The following is a 23,156-nucleotide window of genomic DNA, read 5'->3' on the forward strand; positions in this document are numbered from 1 at the left end:
AGCGTCCTTGGACTCAGGGAGGGTTCCCACGGACTGGAGATGTGTAAATGTATCCCCAATTCACAAAGGGGGATCAAAGGGTGGCACGAGTAATTACAGACCAGTTAGTTTAACTTCTGTTCCAGGTAAAATAATGGAGTCACTAGTTAAAGATGCATTGCAGGAGACTGCAGCAATAATTCAGACACAGCATGGATTTGTTAAGGGCAAGTCTTGTCTGACAAATTTGATAGGATATTATGATGTGGTTACAAAGGAACTGGATGCAAAAAATAATTTTGATATCTTATATTTGGATTTCAGGAAAGCTTTTGACACTTGCGCATGAAAGACTATTGTACAAATTGGAGCAGAATGGTATTAAGGGTAATTTGCTACAATGCATAAAAGGATGGTTAAATGGGAGAAGCCAGAGGGTGGTAATCAATGGGTGCTGCTCTTCGTGGACTAATGTTATTAGTGGAGTCCCACAGGGTTCGGTGTTGGGTCCACTGTTGTTTTGTATATTTATCAATGATATTGATGAAGGTATATCAGGCTTAATGTCAAAGTTTGCAGATGATACAAAGGTTGGCAGGGTTTTTAATGACAGTAATAGCAATGTGCTACTGCAACAGGATCTAGATAATTTGGGTAGATGGGCTAAGAAGTTTAACTGAAGTTTAACCTTGACAAATGCAAAGTACTGCATATGATAGAAGTAACCCCAGAGAAACGTACCAACTGTGCGGTACTACACTTAAGGTGGTAGAAAATGAAAAAGACCTGGGAGTAATTATATAGGCAGATATGAAGTTTTCTGAGCAATGCAGACAGGCTGACAGGGCAGGTCATGGGGTTTTGTCAATGAAATATAAGAATTGTGCTAGAGAGAAAAGTAGGTGATTATCCCTCTGTATAAGGCAATGGTCAGGCCACGCCTTGAGTACTGCGTACAGGTCTGGAGGCCTCATTTTAGGATGGATGTAGATTTACTTGAGCGTATACAGAGAAGGGCAACAAGATTGGTGAGGGGAATGAAGGGATCTTCTAACCAAGAGAGGCTAAAGTTCTGCAAACTGCAGTGGCTGGAGACTAGGCACCTGCACAGTGAATAAGGCCTTGAATGGGTTGAACTCGCTGAATTCTGATGGGATCCTTCCACTTGTTCAGATTACGAACCTAAGTGGGCATAAATTCAATTTAAGAAAAGACAGATGTAGAATAGATATGCAGAAATTTGCCTTTAGCTAGCAGGTGGTTAATTGCTGGAACAAACTTTCATCTGTCGTTGTGGAAGTTGATAGGTTGAATAAATTTAAGGAGGAACTGGACAGGCATATGGAGGGAATGGTGCGATTTTTTTTTTTTTCCTTTTGGGTGATGCTGGATAAGCTCATACACATTCTTTCTTGCATCACATGCCACTACTACTACCCCAGATGCCTTTCTTGTGTTTATTTTCAACAATTCCTCCTCCAGTTTACTCTCAGTGATTATCTAGCTTACTGCCAGAGTTGAATACACCTCTGGCATTCTCCTCGCTGAATAACTCCTCATGTGTGAGGAGTTTTGTTTCCGTTGTTGTGTCGGTGTTGTTCCCTTCATCATTTCTGTACCTTATGAGGTCGTTTGGTATGCTTCCCCCCATCCAGGCTACTCCTATGAGAAGCTACAGGTGAAAAACTGACTGGTCCTTAAGTTTTGCACACCAGTGTATGATACGTTCAGCTCTGCCTTAAGTCTGAATTTCTTTTATTTCCTTCCACCTCTGGCATGCTCATCAGTAAGCTGGGTGTTCTCTTCGGCATTTAATGCAGGTGGGTTTTAGCTGAACATGATGTTGTTTTGTGGACCTTTGCAGCACGACAAGCCATCTGTTAGTGGCCATATTTTTTGGAGACGGTGAATTAAATGTCAAGACATTATTTCTGGTGGGAAGTTTTTCATCCCTATGCACGCATATACATTTAACAGCTGTCACTCCTTGTGGTTTTAATTCTGAACAGATTACTCTTCAGTTACATCCTTAAGATGCCATTCTGTGAGGACAGTGATCGTCATTCCCCGATAGATATAGCATTAAGCAGCTGTTCTGAATGTCTGTTACTTCTAGTTTCTAGAAGTATGTCACCCGACTGAAGCCGTTTGACAGACTTAGGAGAGTCTGCCAACCCTTCTGGATAAAGAAGGGTGACATTTTTGCTATAGGCTTCTCTCTAGTTTAGTGAATTATCAGGTACTGAGGTGTTGGGCCTGATATAACTTCTGTTTCTTTTTGGGGAAGTGACATTTTCTTGGTCAACAGTCAAATTTTCAGTTAGGGACGGATTGCTGTCCCAGAAGAATTTAGTTTATCACGATTCATGGAGATTTTGTTTTGGTTCAGTGCCCACCCACCCACCATAGAACCCAAAGGTACACCCACTACCCGGCAAGCAAAAAATGCGCTCGGTAGTGGGCCACCAGGGTTACCCAGACACTGTGTCAATGCCATGCCCCTACCATCATGGTCTGTGGGACAGGATGCAGGCTGGCAGCGGTGCGTGTATAGTGTCTGGTGCATACCGGATTCCACTGATGAATTTCTTTTATTTCCTAATCTGGAGGACGAGCAGCATCACTAGGAGGTCGCCTCACCACATACGGGGCCCACATCGTGGGGGGTTTTAGTTCCTGATTTTATTCTTTATACAATGTGATTGGTGGATCCTCTGTATGATAGGGCAGTGAAAGGGAGGTAAAGTACACTCTAGCAGGAAAACAGCCATCTTTCTTAATTTCTTCTATGGCAAATTTAATGGCATTTTACTCAACCACAAATATGACACACCACAGAGAGAGAGAGAGAGAGAGAGAGAATGCATAAGATGGAAAACAACAGCAGCAGCTGAATTGTGACTTATATCCATCTTGTATATGCTTGAATTCAGCCTTGGTTCTCAGCACTATATCGGGAGGTGGGATCCTGGCTGCAAAACAGATCAAGATATACCTTGGATGCCACATAACTGTTGGTGCACATTGCGCAGTGACACTTTGAGGATGGTTGAATATAAAAAAATTCATTTAAAGTTCATAATTTAATCTAAAAGTAAGAAGATTCAAAACTTCAATCTTCTCTACTATAACAATAAAATTACTTTGGATATACACATGAACTTTATTAAAATAAATACAAAAATAGTAAAAATAAATTAAAAATGCAAACTGTGTTCATATTCATATTATAAGTGAAGTGCATTATAGCCAAACAAATTTTATAATTTTTTCCCAGTTTTTAACATAAATACATTTTTCTTAATAAAAAATTACATTATTTACTAATCTTTTATGAGTATACAGTCTAAAAGACAAAGTTACTAAAGGTCATATCATTCCCTCTGCATTCTACTAATAGAATGCTGTTGTGCACTTATATTTTACACATCTCTTCTGAAATAGTTATGTAATTTAGTTTGTCAGAACTGATGACATTATTTTTTCAGTACATAATTCCTAACAGTGGTCAGATGAAATAAATGATGTTCTAAACACACCATCACTTCATTAATGTTTTCAAGCATTTTGTTAATTTCTCATGCTTTTGTTCTTTATAGAATAATTAATTGTGATTTACATTTAAAATTCATTAAAACATTAATTATCGATGATTATTCTAGTTATTTTTAATTCCCCCCCCCCCCCACTGCCCCACAATATGGCCATAAACACTAGTATGAGGCTGCTACAAGTTTTTCCCGCTAAGAAATTTTGACCCAGTCCACCTCTGGCAACATCTATTCTACCTTTAGCCATTGGGGGGGGGGATTGATAGTTGAAACAAACTTTTTTCATCTGTTGTAATGGCGGTCAACAACTTAAATAAGTTTAAGGCAAAATTAAACAAACATTTGGAGCTAATGGATGGGCGAAATGGGAAGGTTTTTTTTTTTTTTTTTTTTGACTGATGCTATATAAGCTTGTTTTCTTGCATCATATGCCTCTACTAATACTGGAGTATTATTAATCCAAAGTTCAGGATGAGTGTAAGGTCCACAAGGTTGTTTGCAAAAGGAAATGGTAGTGGATTTTCATTTGGGCAGGCTGGCAGGCAATAATGTAGAACTGCATTATTAAGTATTATCCAAGATTCTGTTTTAGCTGAAGAACTGCCAAAGTCTATTTGAGAGTTGAAACCTTTCAATAATGTTCATGATCTGTGACTGACAGGAGATGGTTAGGTCATCCACATACATAGTCTTCAAAGGTTCTTGGGATTTCTCGTGCCAGGCTCTTAATTTAGATTGCAAATATGGTTGCATTGATTATGGGACACTGTCCTGAAGTGCATGTTGACAGAGCATTCTGATAACAGAATCTGAAAAGTACAAAGGTGTAAAAAGTTCTGAATTATTTGATTGCCCCCTCAGCTCCAAATGATACATGTCCACAAGGATTCTATGATTCCAAGGGATATAAAAAACTTCCCCAATGTCTAAGCTGATCATGGCCAGATGTTATCTCATGACAAAAACATTATGGATATGATATTTAGATTTTAAGAGAACATCGAGAGGATCTCTTTTTGATAATACTGATGGTCGGTTAGGAGATTCTATGCATCTACAATCCAGGTCTCATATGGATCATCCTTTCGAAGATTTTGCTGAAACAGCTTGTAGGTTTTGGACTAAAGAGGTATCTTTTCCCAGGTTTGGTTATGTGTTTTCTGAAAAGATCCTAATATAAAGACCCATTATATAGATGTTTAATCAGGCAGTCATAAATACTGCCTGGTCTTGCCGCACTGTTTGGAGATCTGTTCAAATACCTCCTGGGTTATCAAGAAACTAGGAGTGGGTCCTGATATTTCAATTCTAGGTTTCTTAACCGAATCAGTGTTTGGATTTTCTGATAGGGACTGTGTTGGGATCCCAGAAGAAAGATTTCATAGTCAGAATTCAGTTTTTTTTTTAATTTCAAGGTTTAGCTCCCCACCTACCATGGTGTCCAAAGGAGCCCAATAACTGACATGGGAGTAGGAAAATGCCAGTGCTATTCATCCTATCCTACATTTTTTTTCCAGTGCAGCAAAAGCCCGTGGCTTCCTTACAATATAGGGCAAACACTATTACTATTTTCCACAGCTTTGCAAGCTTAAATTTTGTCCTTTGCACCACAAGAGCAGGGACATGGCTTAAACACAGTTAACCCTTGCAGGTGAACACTGCAAGGATCAACTGTGCTAAATGATCATGGATGAGCCATCCAAGGAACACCCATTTTGTTAAATCAGGACTTAAAAGTGGTGTGTTGTAGCTGGACCGTTCATCCACTAAGCTTTCCAGGGGTCACAGCATGTGGCAAACACAGACACTGGATTCCTTGGTATTAGCCTGGAACCAGAGCTGTGGGCACAGGATCCCAGTGATGCTAAAATGGAAGACCAACAACATCACTGCGAGGTCCCCTCACCAGGCATCCACTGTCCATGCTGAGGAGTATATATAGTGGAATTATGAACTCATCTCTAGAAGTAAATGTTTGATAAATTATCAATACAGCAAACATGGGCATTCCTTGTTAGCTGTCCATACTACTCAACTTCATATCAACTGTATTATATCTCTCAAATCCCTTTTTCCCTCTACTATTTTTACTTTAACCACACTAAGTGAATGAGGACTGTTCAATAAAGAATGAACAATTTTTGTTTTCACAAAATACCTTTATTAATCATCCATATTTTGATGGTCCTTTTCAAAGTAGTCCCCATTTGATGAAATGCACTAACTCTAATGTTTCTGCCATTCTTCAAAAACATGGTGGAAGCCATTTTCTGACATTCACTTGAGAATTTCCTCCAATGTGTTTAATTTCTTCTGAAGACTGGAAATGTTTTCCTCGAAGCTCCTTGGTATTAGCCTGGAAATGTGAGGTTTCACATTGTCATGAAGTAGCATCTACCCGCCTATGTGCATTTGTGGTTGTTTGCAATGAATGTGATCCCACAAAGTGTGCAGTACAGTTCTATTGCAAGGCCCTGTAACAGCTGTATGACATGACACAACAAGCTGGTAAATCATTGCCTGAATGTAAAAAAAAAAAAAAAAAAAAAAAACCACCATAAACTTTCATGCAGAAGTCTCAAATTTTGTTTTTTTCGGTTTTGACGACTTTAGCATTAGCATTAGTAGAAGCATATGATGCAAGAACGCAAGCTTATTCAGCATCAGCCAAAATAAAAAAAAAAAAAAAACAACCACTACTCCCATTTCACCCCTCAATTCGTTCAAAATACCTGTCCAGCTGAGCCTTAAATTTGTTTAGGCTATCAACTTCAACAACAAGCGATGGAAGTCTATTCCACAAACCAACTGCCCGCTGGCTAAAGGCGAATTTCCGCACATCTATCCGACATCCGTCCTTCCTCAATTTGAATTTATGCCCTCTCAGGTGATTATTCTGAGCAAGAGGAAGAATTCCATCGGCATTGAGCATGCTCAAGCCATTCAAAGCCTTGTACACCTCTATCAGATCACCTCGGCGATGCCTAGTCTCCAGGCTCTGTAATTTGCAAAATTTAAGCCTTTCTTCGTAAGAGCAACCCTTTGTTCCATCCACTAATCTTGTTGCCCTTCTCTGTACTCGTTCCAGCAGCTCTACATCCTTCTTGAAATGAGGCCTCCAGACCTGTATACAGTACTCAAGGTGTGGCCTGACCAATGCCTTATACAAGGGAATAATCACATCCCTGTCCCTGCTAGAAAAATTCCTGTATATCATTGACAAGACACCATGAGCTACTCTTGCAGCTCGTCTGCACTGCTCAGAGAACTTCATATCTGCCTGCACAATTACCCCCAGGTCCTTTTCATTCTCTACCACTGTCAGCGTAGTACCACAGAGTTGATACGTTGATCTGGGGTTACTGTTTCCCATATGTAGTACTTTACATTTGTCAATGTTAAACTTCATTTGCCACCTCTCAGCCCATCTGCTCAACCTTTCCACTACTCCAGATCCTGTTGCAGCAGCATAGTATCAGTAGTGTCCTTAACAACCCTGCCAACCTTTGTATCGTCTGCAAACTTGGACATTAAGCCTGATACACCATCATCAATATCATTTATAAATACAGAAAACAACAATGGACCCAACACTGAACCCTGAGGAACTCCACTAATAACATTAGTCCACGTTGAGCAGTGTCCATTGATTACCACTCTCTGTCTTCTGCCACTCAACCATCCCTTTATCCATAGCAGCAATTTGCCTCGAATGCCACACTTCTCCAATTTGTGCAGCAGTCTTCCATGCGCAACAGTATCAAAAGCCTTTCTAAGATCCAAATATATAATATCAAAGTTATTCCCTGCATCCAGTTCTTTTGTGACTACATCATAGTACCCAATCAAACTGGTCAGACAAGACCTGCCCTTAACAAACCCATGCTGTGTCTGAGCTATAACTGAATTCTTGTCCAGATGATCCTGCAGTGCTTCTTTAACCAGTGCCTCCATTAATTTTCCTGGAACCGAAGTTAAACTAACAGGTCTATAATTACTTGTGTCAGCCTTTGATCCTCCTTTGTGAATTGGGGTTACATTTGCACATCTCCAGTCCATGGGTACCTCCCCTGAGTCCAAAGAAGCTCTCATAATTATGGCTAGGGGTTTGCTTACTTCCTTTGCTGCCTCCTTTAATATAACTGGATAGATCCCATCCACCCCGGGTGCCTTTTTTATGTTTATCCTCAACAATTTCTCCTCCACTTTCCTCTCAGTTATTAGAAAATCATCTAGCTCACTGCCAATGTTTACTTCACCTACGACATTCCCCTTCCTGAATAACTCCTCATGTGTGAATGTAGATGCAAAATACTCGTTTAGATTGTTAGCCACCTGAGCTGGATCCTCAACTGTTGAACCATCAACATCCAGTGGACCAATCTGATTCATCCCTTTCCTTCTTGAGTTTAAATAGGTAAAGAACTCTTTTCTGTTTTTCTTTGCATCCTTTGCCAAGGATTTCTCATAATCGGCCTTTGCCTGCCTAATCTCCTTTGTGACTTGGTTACAGACCAACTTATATCTATCATAGGCTTCCACGTCACCCATTAATTTGTATGTATCCCATGCATTTTTCTTCTCTGCCATATGTCTCATTAGTTCATCTGACAACCATTTAGGCCTGAACCTTGAACAATATTACTTGGTTGGTATGTAAAGCCTGGTAGCTTCCAAGATTAGTTCCTTGAATGCTTCCCATTTTGAATTTGCTGTTGGTAACGTCATCAGTTGGTCCCACTGTATAGAATTTAAATACTGTCTCAGACCAGCATAGTCGCCTTTACGAAAGCAAAAACCCTTCCCTTTACCTCTGATGGTAGTTACCTCCTTGAGTAAATCCCACTTCAGCACACCGTGATCACTGCCACCCAGTGGTTCATTTATCTGCAGATTCCTAATGCATGAAGAATCACTATTGATAATCAGATCAAGAGTATTACTCCCTCTAGTTGCCTCCCGAACATGCTGGTGTAGAAAACAATCATCCAATAAATCCACAAAAGCCTTGCTAGCGTGTGAGTGACCAACCCACAAATTCCAGTCAATATCTGGGAAATTAAAATCCCCCATTATAAGACTCTCTGATTTACTGGCCCATTCTATTTCCCTGTACAGTATCTTATTATACTCATCAGAGTCATTAGGCCTATAGCACACTCCTACTCTCAATTTTGATTTACCTATGCTTATGTCACACCAAACTGACTCAACACTGCACTGTCCAGCGATGTCAACTGGCTTCACTTCCTTGGATTTTATGTGTTTTTTAACTAATAGCATAACCCCTCCTCCCTTCCTATCCTGTCTATCCTTTCTGTAGACGTTGTACTCCCCAAATTCCAGTTCTGCATTCCTTATATCTGTGTGACACCACGTCTCTGATATCCCAACAATATCTGCCTTTGATGTTTTGAGTAATACCTCAAATTCATCAAATTTATTTACTAAACTCCTAGCATTAGTGTACACGCAAGTATACATGCACCTGTTTCTATTCTTAGCTACCCTAACACAACCCATGTGTTTACTTGTACCACAATGACTTCCAGCAGTCTCTGAAATATCCTGCATCTTGTTTTTCAGGCTTCTGCTCATTCCAATAGAAGCAGTGCAAGAATCTCTTTCACCTCTGCCCGTGGCTACTGTTAATCCATTAGTCTTTGTCTCCCCCCAAGCTAGCAGTTTTCCGACCCACCTAACACTGCATCGATAGCATCAGCAAATATTCTTGCACCCTTTCTATTTAAGTGTATCCCATCCCTGTAGAAGCAATCTCTCCTGTTAACAAGTACAGTCCAGGCTGAAAAAAATTCTACCCCTTCAGCCTTGCACAATCTTTCCAGGGCCGAATTGATCGACAAGGCTCTCATCATATACTCCCTCCTATTGTGTCTGGGCAGAATTGCAGACACTTTCAAATTCAACCCTACTTCACGGCTTTTTTTCACCAGTGACCTGTACTTGTTAAGTAATTCCGCTGGTCTCCTACTCTTAATATCATTAGTGCCAACGTGTACAACTATATCACCTTTTGTGCCCTTAAAAGATGATATCTGCTCTACAACGTCATCAACCTTTGCCCCTGGCAGACATACCCTGGTCCTGTTCCACCTATCCTTTTTACAAAGCATGTTCCCCGTTTCCCTGACAATTGAGTCACCAACAACTACTAGTTCCTGTTGGACCAGCGCATTCTGCCTTGGGGGCTGCCTCTGTGTTGCAAGATGACCAAGTCCAAGCTCTGGTGTTGATGTGGGCAGCTGAGAGCTTGATGGGCCCCTCAATTTATTTCCTTCGAGGGCATCCACCCTGTCCTTCAAGGTCTCATATAGGCCCATAACAACGCCGAGTTGTCGCCTAATTTCCTTGCACTCCTTGCATCGTGCACACACAAAGACATCCCCCATGGCAGTATCATGTCCCGTACCCGATTGCTCCGCAAACATCAAGCAAACAGTGCATCTTAAAAGGCCGTGATTCAGGGGGCAACCGCCCCCCCTCAGTTCTCCCCTGAGTCACAGCACTCCCATTAGCTTGAGCCTTTTGCTTTGCTGCTCTGGTCAGAGTCATGATTTCGATTTAAATGTCAATAAAATTACAATTTCAGAACAAAATTAAAACCTTAAACTTGTATCTTAACACAGTTATAACGCTATATTTATTTTTCGGTATCGAGTGTTATCTACGAGTTCCCTTTATATAACTTCCGTATCAAGTATGTATTAATTATTTGTTACGTTTGTACTCTAAGTCGTTATATATATATAGTTAAAAGTACAATTTAATTGACAATGAAGTTTAACAAGATTAATAGATGTACTGACTTCCAAATTGACTTCCTAATAGACTTCCAAACACAGCTTTGGTGGTTACTCTGCATCAAAATGAAACCATGTCTCATCCACCATTATCACCTTGTGCAGAACCTCACCATCTTCAGTATCCACCCATTGCAGCTCTCCTGACAAATCTCCATAAAAACTTGCTGTTGCAAAGGTGTGAATAGCCTTGGTATCCAAGCATACAATAGCATATCATATGCAAATGGTCATGGAAAATACTGTGCTTTCTTAGTACTGATATTATCTCTGATAGTTGCCTTACAGTCAAACATCTCTGAGAGTTGCCTTACAGTCAAACATCTCTGACAGTTGCCTTACTGTCAAATGGCGACCTTCTCTCATTATTACAGAAACACTTTTACAGTTTCTGTGGTAACAGCAGTGGTTGGAGCTCCAGGAATGCCAATTTTTGTGACTGAATCATATATATCTTTAAACATTCTGAACCACCTTGGAGCTGTGCTATTTGGAAGTGCAGATTCACCATAAGCCTCTTTTAACATTTCATACACTTTAGCTGACGTTTTCTTGAGATGGAAACAAAATGTGAGAGCAGCATACTGTTCCTCATATAGCATGTCCATTGTTATGTAAGCAAAACTGAACAGGCATAAACTTGACCGATTGCCAAGGTCACACCATGTATACGAGTCAACTGTGCAGTTGATATGTGATGCAGCTTGATTTGGTCGGCAGCTGAGCTAAAAATATGGTTGTTCATGAAAAATTATGACCATTCTTAATTGAACAGCCCTCATACAACTTAATATGGGATTGCTATTTCCCGAGTGAAAGACCTGGCATATTATTTCATTGAAACATAGCTGAAACTTTCCAAGTTTTTCTGAAGAAATGCTTCTTGGTGCTGATCATTAATCAATCAATCAATCCAGCTACCCAGCTTAGCATTATCATTTCGATATCATACCCTATATCCCTTCTTCAATGTCTCTCAAGGACAAACAACAGTGGTTGACTAGTTAAAATGAGGATTTTTTATAACCAGGATTTTTAAGGCCAAAATGTGCCAATCCAAAAGTTGCTCAAGAAACAGGCCTGTTTACTTTCAAGGCTATCTTATATAAAAGTTGGTTATATAATTGGAATAGTTTTATATAATCTGATAAAATGTTTTAAATGTTTTACCTAAATCGTCGTCCTGCGTCTTCTGGGAATTAGAATTAAGGAATGTTGATGGCCAGTCAGAAAAATTAATACAATTTTCAGCAGACCCTAGAAAAGAATTTGAATTTTTTGTCACTGTGCAAAAAGAAATCAGAACACTCACTCTCTGTCAGCTTCAACAGGTATCGAAACATCATAAAATACATATCTGGTTAGAAAAAGAAATATTTTTAATACTGAATATAACTCTCCTAAGTTTTAATGACAATGCCATAAAGAACACTTTCTACAGTTTTCGTAAGTGGAAACTGAAATCAAGCTGTGCTCCCCACCCCACACCCCCAATAAGTCTGTAGCATCTTTTCTTTTACCTTTCAAAACATCACAGATCTGAATTCAGTTTGATTTGGTTTAATTTTTTATGGCACAAAAACAACAACAAAAACATTCTGTGCCATTACAAAATTAAAATTCAAAAAAGAGAGGTAAGGAGTTTGTGGCAACCTTCAAAAAGGTTATCTCATCAAAAGTCCATATATGCATATACCGTATTTGATGGCATATAAGATGCATGGGCAGCATTATCTTATATGCCAAAGGATGCCACACCCCCATTTTAGAAAGGAAAATTAAGGAAAAAAAGTTTTAGTAGTATATTGAGGCATTCAATATTTATTCTTATGTGTATAGTAGAAAAAAAGCTTGTCCTAAACATATGATCAGAACAACAAGAAAAATACTAAGCCTGTATAATAATACATTATTTAAAAGAGAAATAAAAGAATTTTAGTTATATTAGAAATATTTTATGTGAAGAAAACTATCAGTAGAATTGAAAATTAACAAAAAGACAGTAAGGGAATGGTAAAAAACATTAGTATTCTGCAAGATTTTGAAAACCAAAAAAATCATCGCCTTCAAATCCCAAAAACTCTTTCTCACTAATGTTGGCATCACTGTCTTCAAATAACAGTGTCTTCAGTGCCATCAATGGCATTACTAATTCCAGTCTTCATGAAAGACTTTATAATTATTTTGCCACTTTATTTCTTCAAGATTCCTTAACCCATTCACACACCCGTGCAATGGTGGGCCTCTTCATTCTTCCTGTTAGTGTGAGGTCATGATCGGGTTCTCCCATCCATTTGTTGCAATGTTCTCTCATATTTTGCTTAAATGGCTTGTTTATGGACACATCCAAAGGCTTGTCAGTCTACCAGGAATGACAACTAACCGTGTATTCAATTCCCTCACGCTCTTTTTAATGACTGCAGTTCTATGGATTATGAACTGGTCCCAAATGAGAAGAGATGGTTTCCTTAAGAGACTACCAGGACACCTTGCACATATTTTTGGAGCCATAAATTCATTCCTGACACCGTTTTAGACACTTTGATATTCAGTTTTGTTGGAGGGTGCACCAAAAGTTAGTGGGACATTGTCCATAGTTCAAAAGAAGTTAGTTTTTGTGCTTTGTTACAAATTTATGGAATTCCAGTATTCTTTATTCATAATCTGCTGGTAATTTTTGCGCAATTGATGTTTTTGTATGCACTGATAAACCATGCCTTTGCATGAATTGGTAACACTAACCTTCTGTTCCAGAAAAATTCAGAATTTCTCGTCCTTCTGCTGATATCCTCGTCCTTCTGCTGATATCCTTGCCTTATGCATAATCATTTTGGTAGAAACATTTCTTCCTAAATTCTTTTCATCTACTACCCACTTTTTTACATCTTATTCAAGTTCTGGCCAATGTGGGGTGGGATGATGAAGGTTATGTTTACTCTTTTTTAGCAGCTTGAAATTCTTTTTCTTGGTTCCGCCAGACATGTATCACTGTTTTCATAGGTGGTGGTGGCCCAAAAAACCTCTCCACAGCACTGTTACCATGTTTTTTTAGTGTGATCTATTATGTTTAGATTTATATCCGATAGGGTAACTCAACCTCTTTTCTCTTGTAGCCATAATGATGTCAAATGCCAAGATTAAACAATACTGTTACAAAACAGGGTTCTGATTAAAAACAACTGATATACAGTTAACACTGTTCTTTATTTTATTTCAGTCACCCACAATGATTACAATTCATTGTCGTGATCATAGTCACTTCACACACAATTAAAGTACACTACCATACACGGAGACACACTCAACATAACGAAAGCCCACACAGAACTAACTGGCCTGCCAGTCATGCCACCTTTTAAAGGATTGGCAAACTATTGAGAAACCTGAAGAAGAATCTTGAAGCTTTCATTGTCTTTTAAGGCTTTTCCTGTATTCCTTGGCTTTGAAACTTCTTGGAACTGATTCCAAACAACTCTGCAAGTCCAAAAGTATCCTAAGGTGTCTCGTTATCCTTCAGAAATAAAAATATTCTGACCAAACGGTGAAATACAACCTGCCCGCTCGCCCCAAAGCCGATTAGGGAAGGCTCACTTCCACATATAGGATGCAGGATGATTTATCAAGGAATTTTTTCGGAAAAAAAGTGTCTTATACGCAGTCAAATACAGTGTGTGTGTGTGTGTGTGTGTGCACGTGCGTGCGTGTATCAAAAATTAAATCAGTAAGAAGTAAAAATATACTGGATATTTCATATCAGTTTATATACATTAACTGCTTTTAAAAATTTAAAAACTGCTAATACATTGTCATTATCATTTAAAATCTGACTGAGTGTAGATGGCTCATTCAGATGGGTAAAACGAGATTTCTAAATCTGGTACAATTCGATAAAATGGTATTGCATTGCTTGCACATGGGAGGGTCATCGGTCCTCAGCAGAAAGGATTGTGTCAGATGACTGTGTCCTATGCGGAGCTGGGCAAGGACAATTTTATCTTTGCAATCCCTTGCTTAGGCTGGACTGCCAAAGCTGGATCACAGGGTTAATCCAATAAAGCTTGTTTGCAACCTCGTGATGCCATGAATCTTGCCACAGAGAATGTAACTTACTACGGATTACTTGCCTGTAGTCTGTATAGGAAACTGACAGGTCAAGATTATTCATCAGGGCTGCCGATTTGGCTGCAGTGTAGGTGAAATTGTTTCCTCTAATCCCGATGTGACTGGGGATCCAGCAGAAGTGGGTATCGAATCCGCCTTCATAGAGACTGTATATTATCTGCTGAATCTGGGACAGGGTTGGATGATTAGTGTGTGTGTCATTGGTGGTAAAGCATTTACTGCACTCAAAGAATTGGCATATATAATATAGTGCTGGAATTGGCGATTTATTATGTGAACTCTATAGCATGCAGTTCTATAGTGTATATGCTGCATTCAAGGGGAAACTGCTCGGATATAGTATTATCTGGAAAAACAGCAGCAGATACTTTGAGTCGTGTGTGTAAACCAGCTATATCTGGTGGAAGCATATAACGGAGACCCATAATCTAATTTTGAGCATAGTGCACGGTACAGACGAGTGCATTTGTCTGCGCCCCAAGAAGTAGAAGACAGAGAGGAGAATGTTAAGTCCCATCATGCACTTTGTGTGTAGATGACAAATTTGTTGGAGGAATGTCAGCTTTTTGTCAAATATGAGTCCCAAGAATTCATCTCGACTACTACTGGAACGCTGCTTTGTCCAAGTCATAATTCGGACTCTGGGTGGAGGATAAGTTTGGAACAAAAATAAATGCAATTGGTCTTTACTGATGAAAACTTGAAGCCATTGGCTGTGGCCAGGAGTTTAGATGGTCAATGGCTTGTTGCAATTGTCTCTCAATAACCCTCATGTTTCATGATTGAGAAAATATGCTAAAGTCATTGATGTAGAGTGCACTGTTTATAGTTGGAGAAAGTTGTTCGGTAATGGAGTTTACTTTAATGGCAAAAAGCGCGACTCTTAAGATGGATCCTTGCGATATCCTCCTACGCTTCACAAAAAGGGGATGTGAAAGAGTGGATCCTACTTGAACTTGGAAATAATAATGAGATAAAAATTTTTTTAATAAAAAAACGGGAAGGTGACATCTTAGACCGAGGTTATGAAGTTCTTTTAAAATACCAAATCTCCAAGTTGTGTCGTATGCTTTTTCCATGTCAAAGAAGATGGACACCAAGTGTTCTCTTTTTAGGAAAGAATCTCAAATAAATTTCCAGTCTAAATAAATGGTCCAAAGTGGACCTGTTTCTTTAGAAGCCACACTGAAACCGAGAAAGAAGGTCAACTGATTCCAAGTATCATAAGAGACAAGCATTGACCATTCTCTCCAATATTTTACACAGACAGCTAGTCAGAGCAATAGGATGATAGTTTTTCAGAGATTTAGGATCCTTTCCTGGTTTGGTAAAAGCAGGTTGCCTTGTGCCAGGCTTCCGGAAACTGCTCTTCAAGGAAAATTCTATTGTATATAGAGCAGGTGGTCCATGGATTCTGGTGAAAGGTGTTTGATCATTTCATAATGCATGTCATCTGGTTCAATGGCGGTAGCTTTTGTGAGGGAAAGTGCTGTTTTTAGCTCGCACATGGTAAAAGGCCTATTATATGGGTGGAAGCTCTTTGATGTAAAATTAAGGGCCTGTTTTTCACTTTTGTGTTTAAGGACCAGAAACTGAAGGGAGTAAGATGACGTTGCTGAGATGTTAGTAAATGTTTCCCCATGAGCATTGGCTATTGCAGTAGAGTTTGCAATAGTACATCCATTATATTCCGGGACTGATGAGGGGTGTGCATTATACTTTCCTTTCATTTTCTGCACTTATTCCGAGACCTGGTTGCTATGAGCTGGTTGCCTAGTTAATAGAAGATATAAAATGGATCCAGGATTCTTTTTTTTTGCTCTGACATTGGATGTAACGGGGTTAAGTGCATGGGCATTTAAAAGCTATGAGATTGGCTGTGGTGGGATATCAGTGGAATATCCCCCATACTTTGTTTTGTGTTTTTTTTTTGCTGCTGTGCATTTGGAATTCCAGTACAGTTTAGGAAATGGCGGAAACCAGGTGGATGTTTTTTGAATTGCAATACAGCTGCATGGATGATACTTTTTGTGTGTATGTGAGTGCATCATTAATAGGCTCCTGACGGACTGCAGTGGTGTCAAAATTTGCCTGATGCTGAAAGGCATTCCAGTCAGCCTGATTAACCTTCCACCACAGTAACCTTAAAGGAAGACACGGTCTCCCACTATGGAAGCTGGTTATCACAGGAAAATTATACTTCCATAAGAGTTTTCCGCCTCTTCCCAGGTAAGTAAAGGGAGGAGAGAAGGTTGTTGTTGTTGTTATTTGATTTTTAGGATAAGGCCATATTGCTCCGGGGATATGCGGTGGTCATTCCCTGATCTTTCCGCATCCTCCATATTTGGTGGTCACGGGCTTGAACCCCGGTCTAATCAAGAAGTGTGTGCTACGCACTGCCACTCCTGCCCACCCGGCTACGGAGGCGCCTTGAGGAGAGAAGGTAGCAGATAGAAAGATCAATGGCAGAAAACATACACATGGTATGTGGAAGAATGTTAATTCCCACATTTATAAGGGATAGGTCATTGTCAGTGAGCATATACTATATTACACATCCCCTTCCATTAATATCAGCACTACCCTATAGGGAGTTATGTCCATTGAACCCTAAGAAGTAGGACAGGGGATAGCAGCTGCACTATGAAATCATCTAAGTCTGTCTGGGAGATGTCAGCCCCAGGCAGTAAGTAAATGGAACAGACTGTTATTAAAAACCCAAGCGTAAGGTGGGGTTTTTAATAACAGTTGCTGACACTTCCTAAGTTAGCGGAAAGCAGCAAAAAGGTTGTATTCAGGTCTGGTTGCTCACAAGGACTGCAACTCCTCCATGTGTAGGGTCACTATCATACTTAAGGACTGTTTGGTCCTTAAGTATGATAGTAGTATTATGAATTGTTGGGTTTTCTTTAGCCTTTAAATATGTTTCCTGCAAACAAATACAGACTGGCTCATGCTTCTGCAGGAGGGACTTGATGTTGTGAGTCTTTCACCAGATTCCACAACAATTGCACTGTAGGAATTTATCCATTATTTTGGGTTGGTGGGGCCCATCAGGTGGCTACGAAGGTGGAGAGGGCTTACTTTTCTTAGTCTTGGATTTATCTCTTTTGGGAAGTAAGGATGCTGTCCTATGTCCATTTCCTTCTACATAAAGAGTTCCAAGATTGCTTCATCATGTACCTCCTTCTCCTTGACATCCATTTTTTCTTGAGTACTAGGATATACATCAGGTTTCTTATTCTTTTCTCCAGAGATTTCTTTTCTTACTGCTGGAGTTACGGATATAGGTGTGGCAGCTGATTGATCTTTCCATGTGGATCTTATTAAACTTAGCAGGTAAGCCTGTGATGGAAGTGAATGACTCTTTTGGCGGTATGGTCATATTGGTTTAAGTTCCGATGAAACATCTTCCTGTTACCTTCTGAACGAAGGTTGTTTTATTTGCATTCATAGGTTTCACCATTGTTCTTGCCTCCTGATATGATATGTTCAGCACATCGAGCGCATGCAGGGCTCCACGACAGGCCATTTGCAAGTGTTCGTATTTCAGGCACTTAAAGCACTGTAAAAGATTTGACACTTATGGACATACTGGACAGTTAATATATATAGCCAGCTTTGATCTCATTAGGACACGTTGGTGAATTGAATGTCAAGATGATATAATATGGCAGGAACAATTTTCCCATCCCTACGCATGGATATTCGTTTCATAGCTATCACTCCTTGTGGTTATAATTTAGAACAGATTTCCTCTTACGTCACATCCATAAGGTCCCATTTGGCAATGATACCACGGGATGAGTTCAATGTCTTGTGTGGGGTAACGGTGATGGGCATTCACACCATAGATTTCGCTCAGAGGAGCTGTTCTGAATGTAGCCAGCTTTGATCTCATTAGGACACGTTGGTGAATTGAATGTCAAGATGATATAATATGGCAGGAACAATTTTCCCATCCCTACGCATGGATATTCGTTTCATAGCTATCACTCCTTGTGGTTATAATTTAGAACAGATTTCCTCTTACGTCACATCCATAAGGTCCCATTTGGCAATGATACCACGGGATGTCTTGTGTGGGGTAACGGTGATGGGCATTCACCCCATAGATTTCGCTCAGAGGAGCTGTTCTGAATGTTTGTCGCTGCTGATCTGTACAAGTATACCACCTGAACGAAGCCATTTGACAGATATAGGAGAACCTGCCAACCCTTCTGAATAAAAAAGGGTGACATTTTCTCTAAGGGCTTCATTAGTGGAGTGAATTGTTAGGTATGAGGTGTTGGGCCTGATATACTCACAGTTTCCGTTTTCTGCCTTTTAGCAGAAGTGACATCATCTGGGTCAACTGTCAAATTTTCAGAAAAGGACCAGATTGCAGCCCCAGAAGTAATAATTTTATCAGGATTCATTAATTTTTTCAAGTTGTTCAGTGCCCAGGCTCCCCACCCACCACGGAGCCCAAAGGGACGCCCCACTACCCAGAAGCAATAAATGTGCTCGGGAGTGGGATGCCAGGAACAGATTTAGGAGAACCTGCCAACCATTAGAAACCACTCTAGATAAAGAAAGGTGAGATTTTTCCTGAGGGCTTCTCACTAGTGGAGTGAATCATTAGGTAACAAGGTGTGGGACCTGATATAACCTTGATTTTCTGTCTCTTAGCAGAAGTAACATTATCTGGGTCGATGGTTTTATTTTCAGATAGGGACTGCATTGGCAACCCCAGAAGAAATACTTTTATCAGGATACATGAGGATTTTATTTTTGTTCAGCACCCAGGCTACCCACTCGTACACTATGGATGGGTGGTGGGTGTGAGCCTGGAGGGATGCTCACTACCTGGCAAGCAATAAATGTGCTCGGGACTGAGGAGATAGGGCTACCCAGATGCTATACCCACACCACTGGCAGCTTGAATCCTGTCCCTAGGACCATGAGGGTAGAGGCATGGCATCGCCTTCGCAGGAAAATCTACTAGCCGATCGATCCTGGCTGAACCTTACAGTACCATCCGTCTTGTCGGAGCAGGGGCAAAAGTGGTGTTTTGAAGCTGGGCCCCTCAACCACCAGGATTCCCCTTTCCAAATTTCCATGGGTCGCAGCACACAGCAAACATGCTGGATTCCTATGATGTTAGCCTGGAACCTAGGCTGTGGGTGTTGAATCCCAGTGATGCTAATCTGGAAGCCCAGCAGAATCACTGGGAGGGCCCCCTCACCACGTACAGGTGCCCATGTCGAGAGGCAGAATGAGGGAGAATTGATTGGAGGTAAGGCCACTGGCAGCGACAGCAAACTACATTGTTAGGTTGTTGTTGTTGTTGTTATTTGGTTTTTAGGAGCATTAGCACCTAAGGCCATATTGCTCCGGGGATATGCAGTGGTCATTCCCTGACCTTTCCGCATCCTCCGTATTTGGTGGTGACGGGCTCAAACCCCGGTCTAATCAAGAAGCGTGTGCTACGCACTGCTGCTCCTTCCCACCTGGCTACGGAGGCGCCAGACATGGTTAGGTGGTGTTTGTTACAATGGAAGGCCATTCTGGAAAGGAAGTGGAATGGCATCCAAGCTAAGCTTGTTGTTAGAATCCAACAACCTATGTCCGTACAGGTGATGTTATAATTTTTCAGGCACCACCTAAGTCTACAGTTTGTTCCATTTTTCATATCATTTACAGAGACAGCTGGTTAATGTAAAATGTCTGTAATGTTTGTCACTGCTGGTTGGTTTCGCAGGATTAGTAGAGGCATATGATGTAAGAAAGCAAGCTTATTTAGCATCAGTCAAAAAAAAAAAACAAACCCCTTTCCCATTTCACTCATCCATTCACGCCAAAATTTTCCAGTTCAGCCTTGAATTTATTTAAGCTGTTAATTTCCATAATGACAGATGGAAGTTTGATCCAGAACTCAACCATCCATTGGCTATTGGCAAATTTCTGCATATCTATTCTATAACTGTCTTTCCTCAATTTGTCCTGTTCTTCAGACTATGAGGGTAGGGGCATGGCATTGACATGGTGGGGCATGTGTGACCCTTGCAGGTGAACCAACTAGCCGATTAATCCTGGACCTTCAGGTGCGGAATCTGAGCAAGAGGAAGGATCCCATCAGCATTGAGCTTGCTCAAACCATTCAAGGCCTTACACACTCAATCAGATCACTTCGCAGGTGCCTTATCTCCAGATGCTGCAATTTGCTGAACTTAAACCTTTCTTGGTAAGAATAACCCTTAATGCCACTAAATAATCTTATTGCCCTTCTCTGTACTCATTCTAGCATCTCTATATCTTTCCTAAAATGAAGCCTCCAGACCTGTATTCAGTACTCAAGGTATGGCCTGACCACTGCCTTGCACCGAGGGATAATCACCTCCTTATCCCTGCTAACTCAATTCCTATATATCATTAATAAGACCCCATGAGCTACACTTGCATCCTGTCTGCTCTGCTCAGAAAAATTCATATCTGACTACACGATTACCCACAGGTCTTTTTCATTCTCCGCTACACTGAGTGTAGTACCACACAACTGGTATGTTACTCTGGGGTCATTGCTACCCATATGCAGTATTTTGCACTTGTCAATGTTAAACTTCAATTGCCACTTCTCAGCCCATCTGCTCAACTCTTCTAGATCTTATTGCAGTAGTGCACTGACCTTGCTGTCATTAACAATCCTAGCAATCTGGTATTGTCTGCAAACTTGGACATTAAGCCTGATATACCTTCATTAATATCATTGATAAATACAGAAAATAATATTGGGCCCAACACTGACCCGTGGAAATCTTTTCCAGGTTTCAGGAAAGCTAGAATGATAGCATGGTACCACTGTGCTGGAAAATAATTTTCTGAATAGATTTTACTATATAAAGTTAGGAGTACTGTAGTGATGTCACATTCAGTAGAAGAGCCTGCAATACTAACTGCAGACTATTACTGAAAATGGATGTAAATGGTCTTCTTCAACAATGGTTTGTTGCAGTTGTCTCTCAATAGCCATCGTGTTGCATTACTGAGTAAATAGGCTGAAGCCATCGACAAAGTGCTCCGTTTATAGTTAGAGGAAGTTGTTTGGTAAAGGAGTTTACTTTAATGGCAGAAAGTGTAACACTTGAGATAGATCCTTGTGGTACCCCCCGTTCTTGGCAAAAGGGTAGGCACGTGGAAAAAGGTGTTTGTTCCCACCAAAACGGTGGGAACACTACCCCCACAAGGTGTTATGTCCATTGAGATCCCCAAGAAGAAACAGGGAGGCAACTGCATTACAAGATCATCAAGGTCATTCTGTGAGATGTCAGTCCCAGGTGGCAAATATATAGAGTAGATTGCTAGGAAAAACCCCACTGCTATTCAATTGCTACAGCCTCTACAGTGGTTGTAAGTTGCAGAGGCTGAAATGGGGTCTGGTTCCCCACAAGGATTGCGATTTCTCCATGAGCAGGGTCATCCCCAATTCTATCCTTGAGAACAATAGTAATGTTGCATATCCTGGGATCATCATTTGCCCTTACGTACATCTCTTGTAAGCAAAGGCAAGAGGGTTTGTGCTTTTGCAGGAGTGACTTAATGTCTTCTGCATTTTGCTAGAATCCACAAATTTTGTGGCTAAATTCCACTGTAGGAATTTAGCCACAACACTTGGTAGATCCGTCAGTTGGATTCCAAATATCTGAGGGTTTACTTTAATCAGTCTTGGCCTTATCACTTTTTGGGATGTATGGACGCTGTCGTGTGTCCATTTCTTCCTCTGCAAAGAGTTCCCAGACTGAGTCATCAGGTACCTCCTTCATTTCTACATCCATTTTTCTTGTTTCGCTGTTGGCAGCTGAGTTTTCTGGACTGTTATTTGTGTTTGATTTTGGTAACACTGGAGCAGCAGGAGGAACTGATATTGGAGTGGTAGCTGATATTTCTGTCCAGTTTTTTCTGAGCTCAGTAAATAGTGAGAAATGGGTGCAAATAACTCTTTCGGCGGTATGGTCATTTCCCTTTGAGTTCCAATTGAATATTTCTTGGCAACTTTTTCAGTATATGTTACCTTATTGCTATTTAGGTTTAACATTAACTGCTTTTATGGCCTCCTGGTATGAAATGTTCAGCTATGGCTTTAATCTTTGCATTTCCTTTTCTTCCTTCAACCTCTGGCATGTTCTAGAGTAGGCAGGGTGCTCGCCTTGGCAGTTAATGGGTGGGTTTCATTGCCTTACATTATGTCATTTCATGGTCCTTAGAACCACAGCGAGTGCAAGAAAGAGCACCAAGCCAGGCCTTTCGTGAATGCCCATATACTGGCACTTGAAGCACCTTAATGGGTTTGGAACATATGGTCGAATTGTACAGTTCAGATAATCAGCTTTAACCCCATTAGGTGATATAGGTGTGTTAAAAGTAAGGATGATGTTTCTAGGCAGGGCTAAATTTCCATCCCTATGTACAATCATTCGTTTTGCAGCTGCCACTCCTTGCGATTTCAGTTCGGAACAGATCTCCTCAGACTTCAAGAAGATCCCACTGAGAGATTACATTCAGGATCAGTTTAGTGTCTTTTGTGCTGTTACTGTTATTGGTATTCCCCCAATAAAGTTGGCATAGAGAAGCTGTTCGGAGTCTTTATCACAGTTCATTTCGACAATGATATCCCAGAATGCAGCCATTTTAGAGACTTAGGGGA

At 40.5% G+C, this 23,156-nt stretch overlaps 1 protein-coding gene across 4 annotated transcripts in view; it reads right to left on the reverse strand.

Annotated features, from left to right (window-relative positions):
- Positions 1-23,156, reverse strand: part of LOC150078561 (uncharacterized) — a 773,569-nt gene that overhangs the window by 296,385 nt on the left and 454,028 nt on the right. For all 4 annotated transcript variants that reach the window (XM_090385507.1, XM_090385508.1, XM_090385509.1 and 1 more), the window contains one exon: positions 11,522-11,608. In XM_090385507.1, coding sequence (XP_090241633.1) covers positions 11,522-11,608 — 87 coding nt within the window. The remainder of the gene's footprint in view (positions 1-11,521; positions 11,609-23,156) is intronic.

The sequence above is a fragment of the Mastigoproctus giganteus genome, chromosome 11 (genome assembly GCF_048544385.1).
Source record: "Mastigoproctus giganteus isolate SK-2022 chromosome 11, ASM4854438v1, whole genome shotgun sequence".
Lineage (NCBI taxonomy): Eukaryota > Metazoa > Arthropoda > Arachnida > Uropygi > Thelyphonidae > Mastigoproctus > Mastigoproctus giganteus.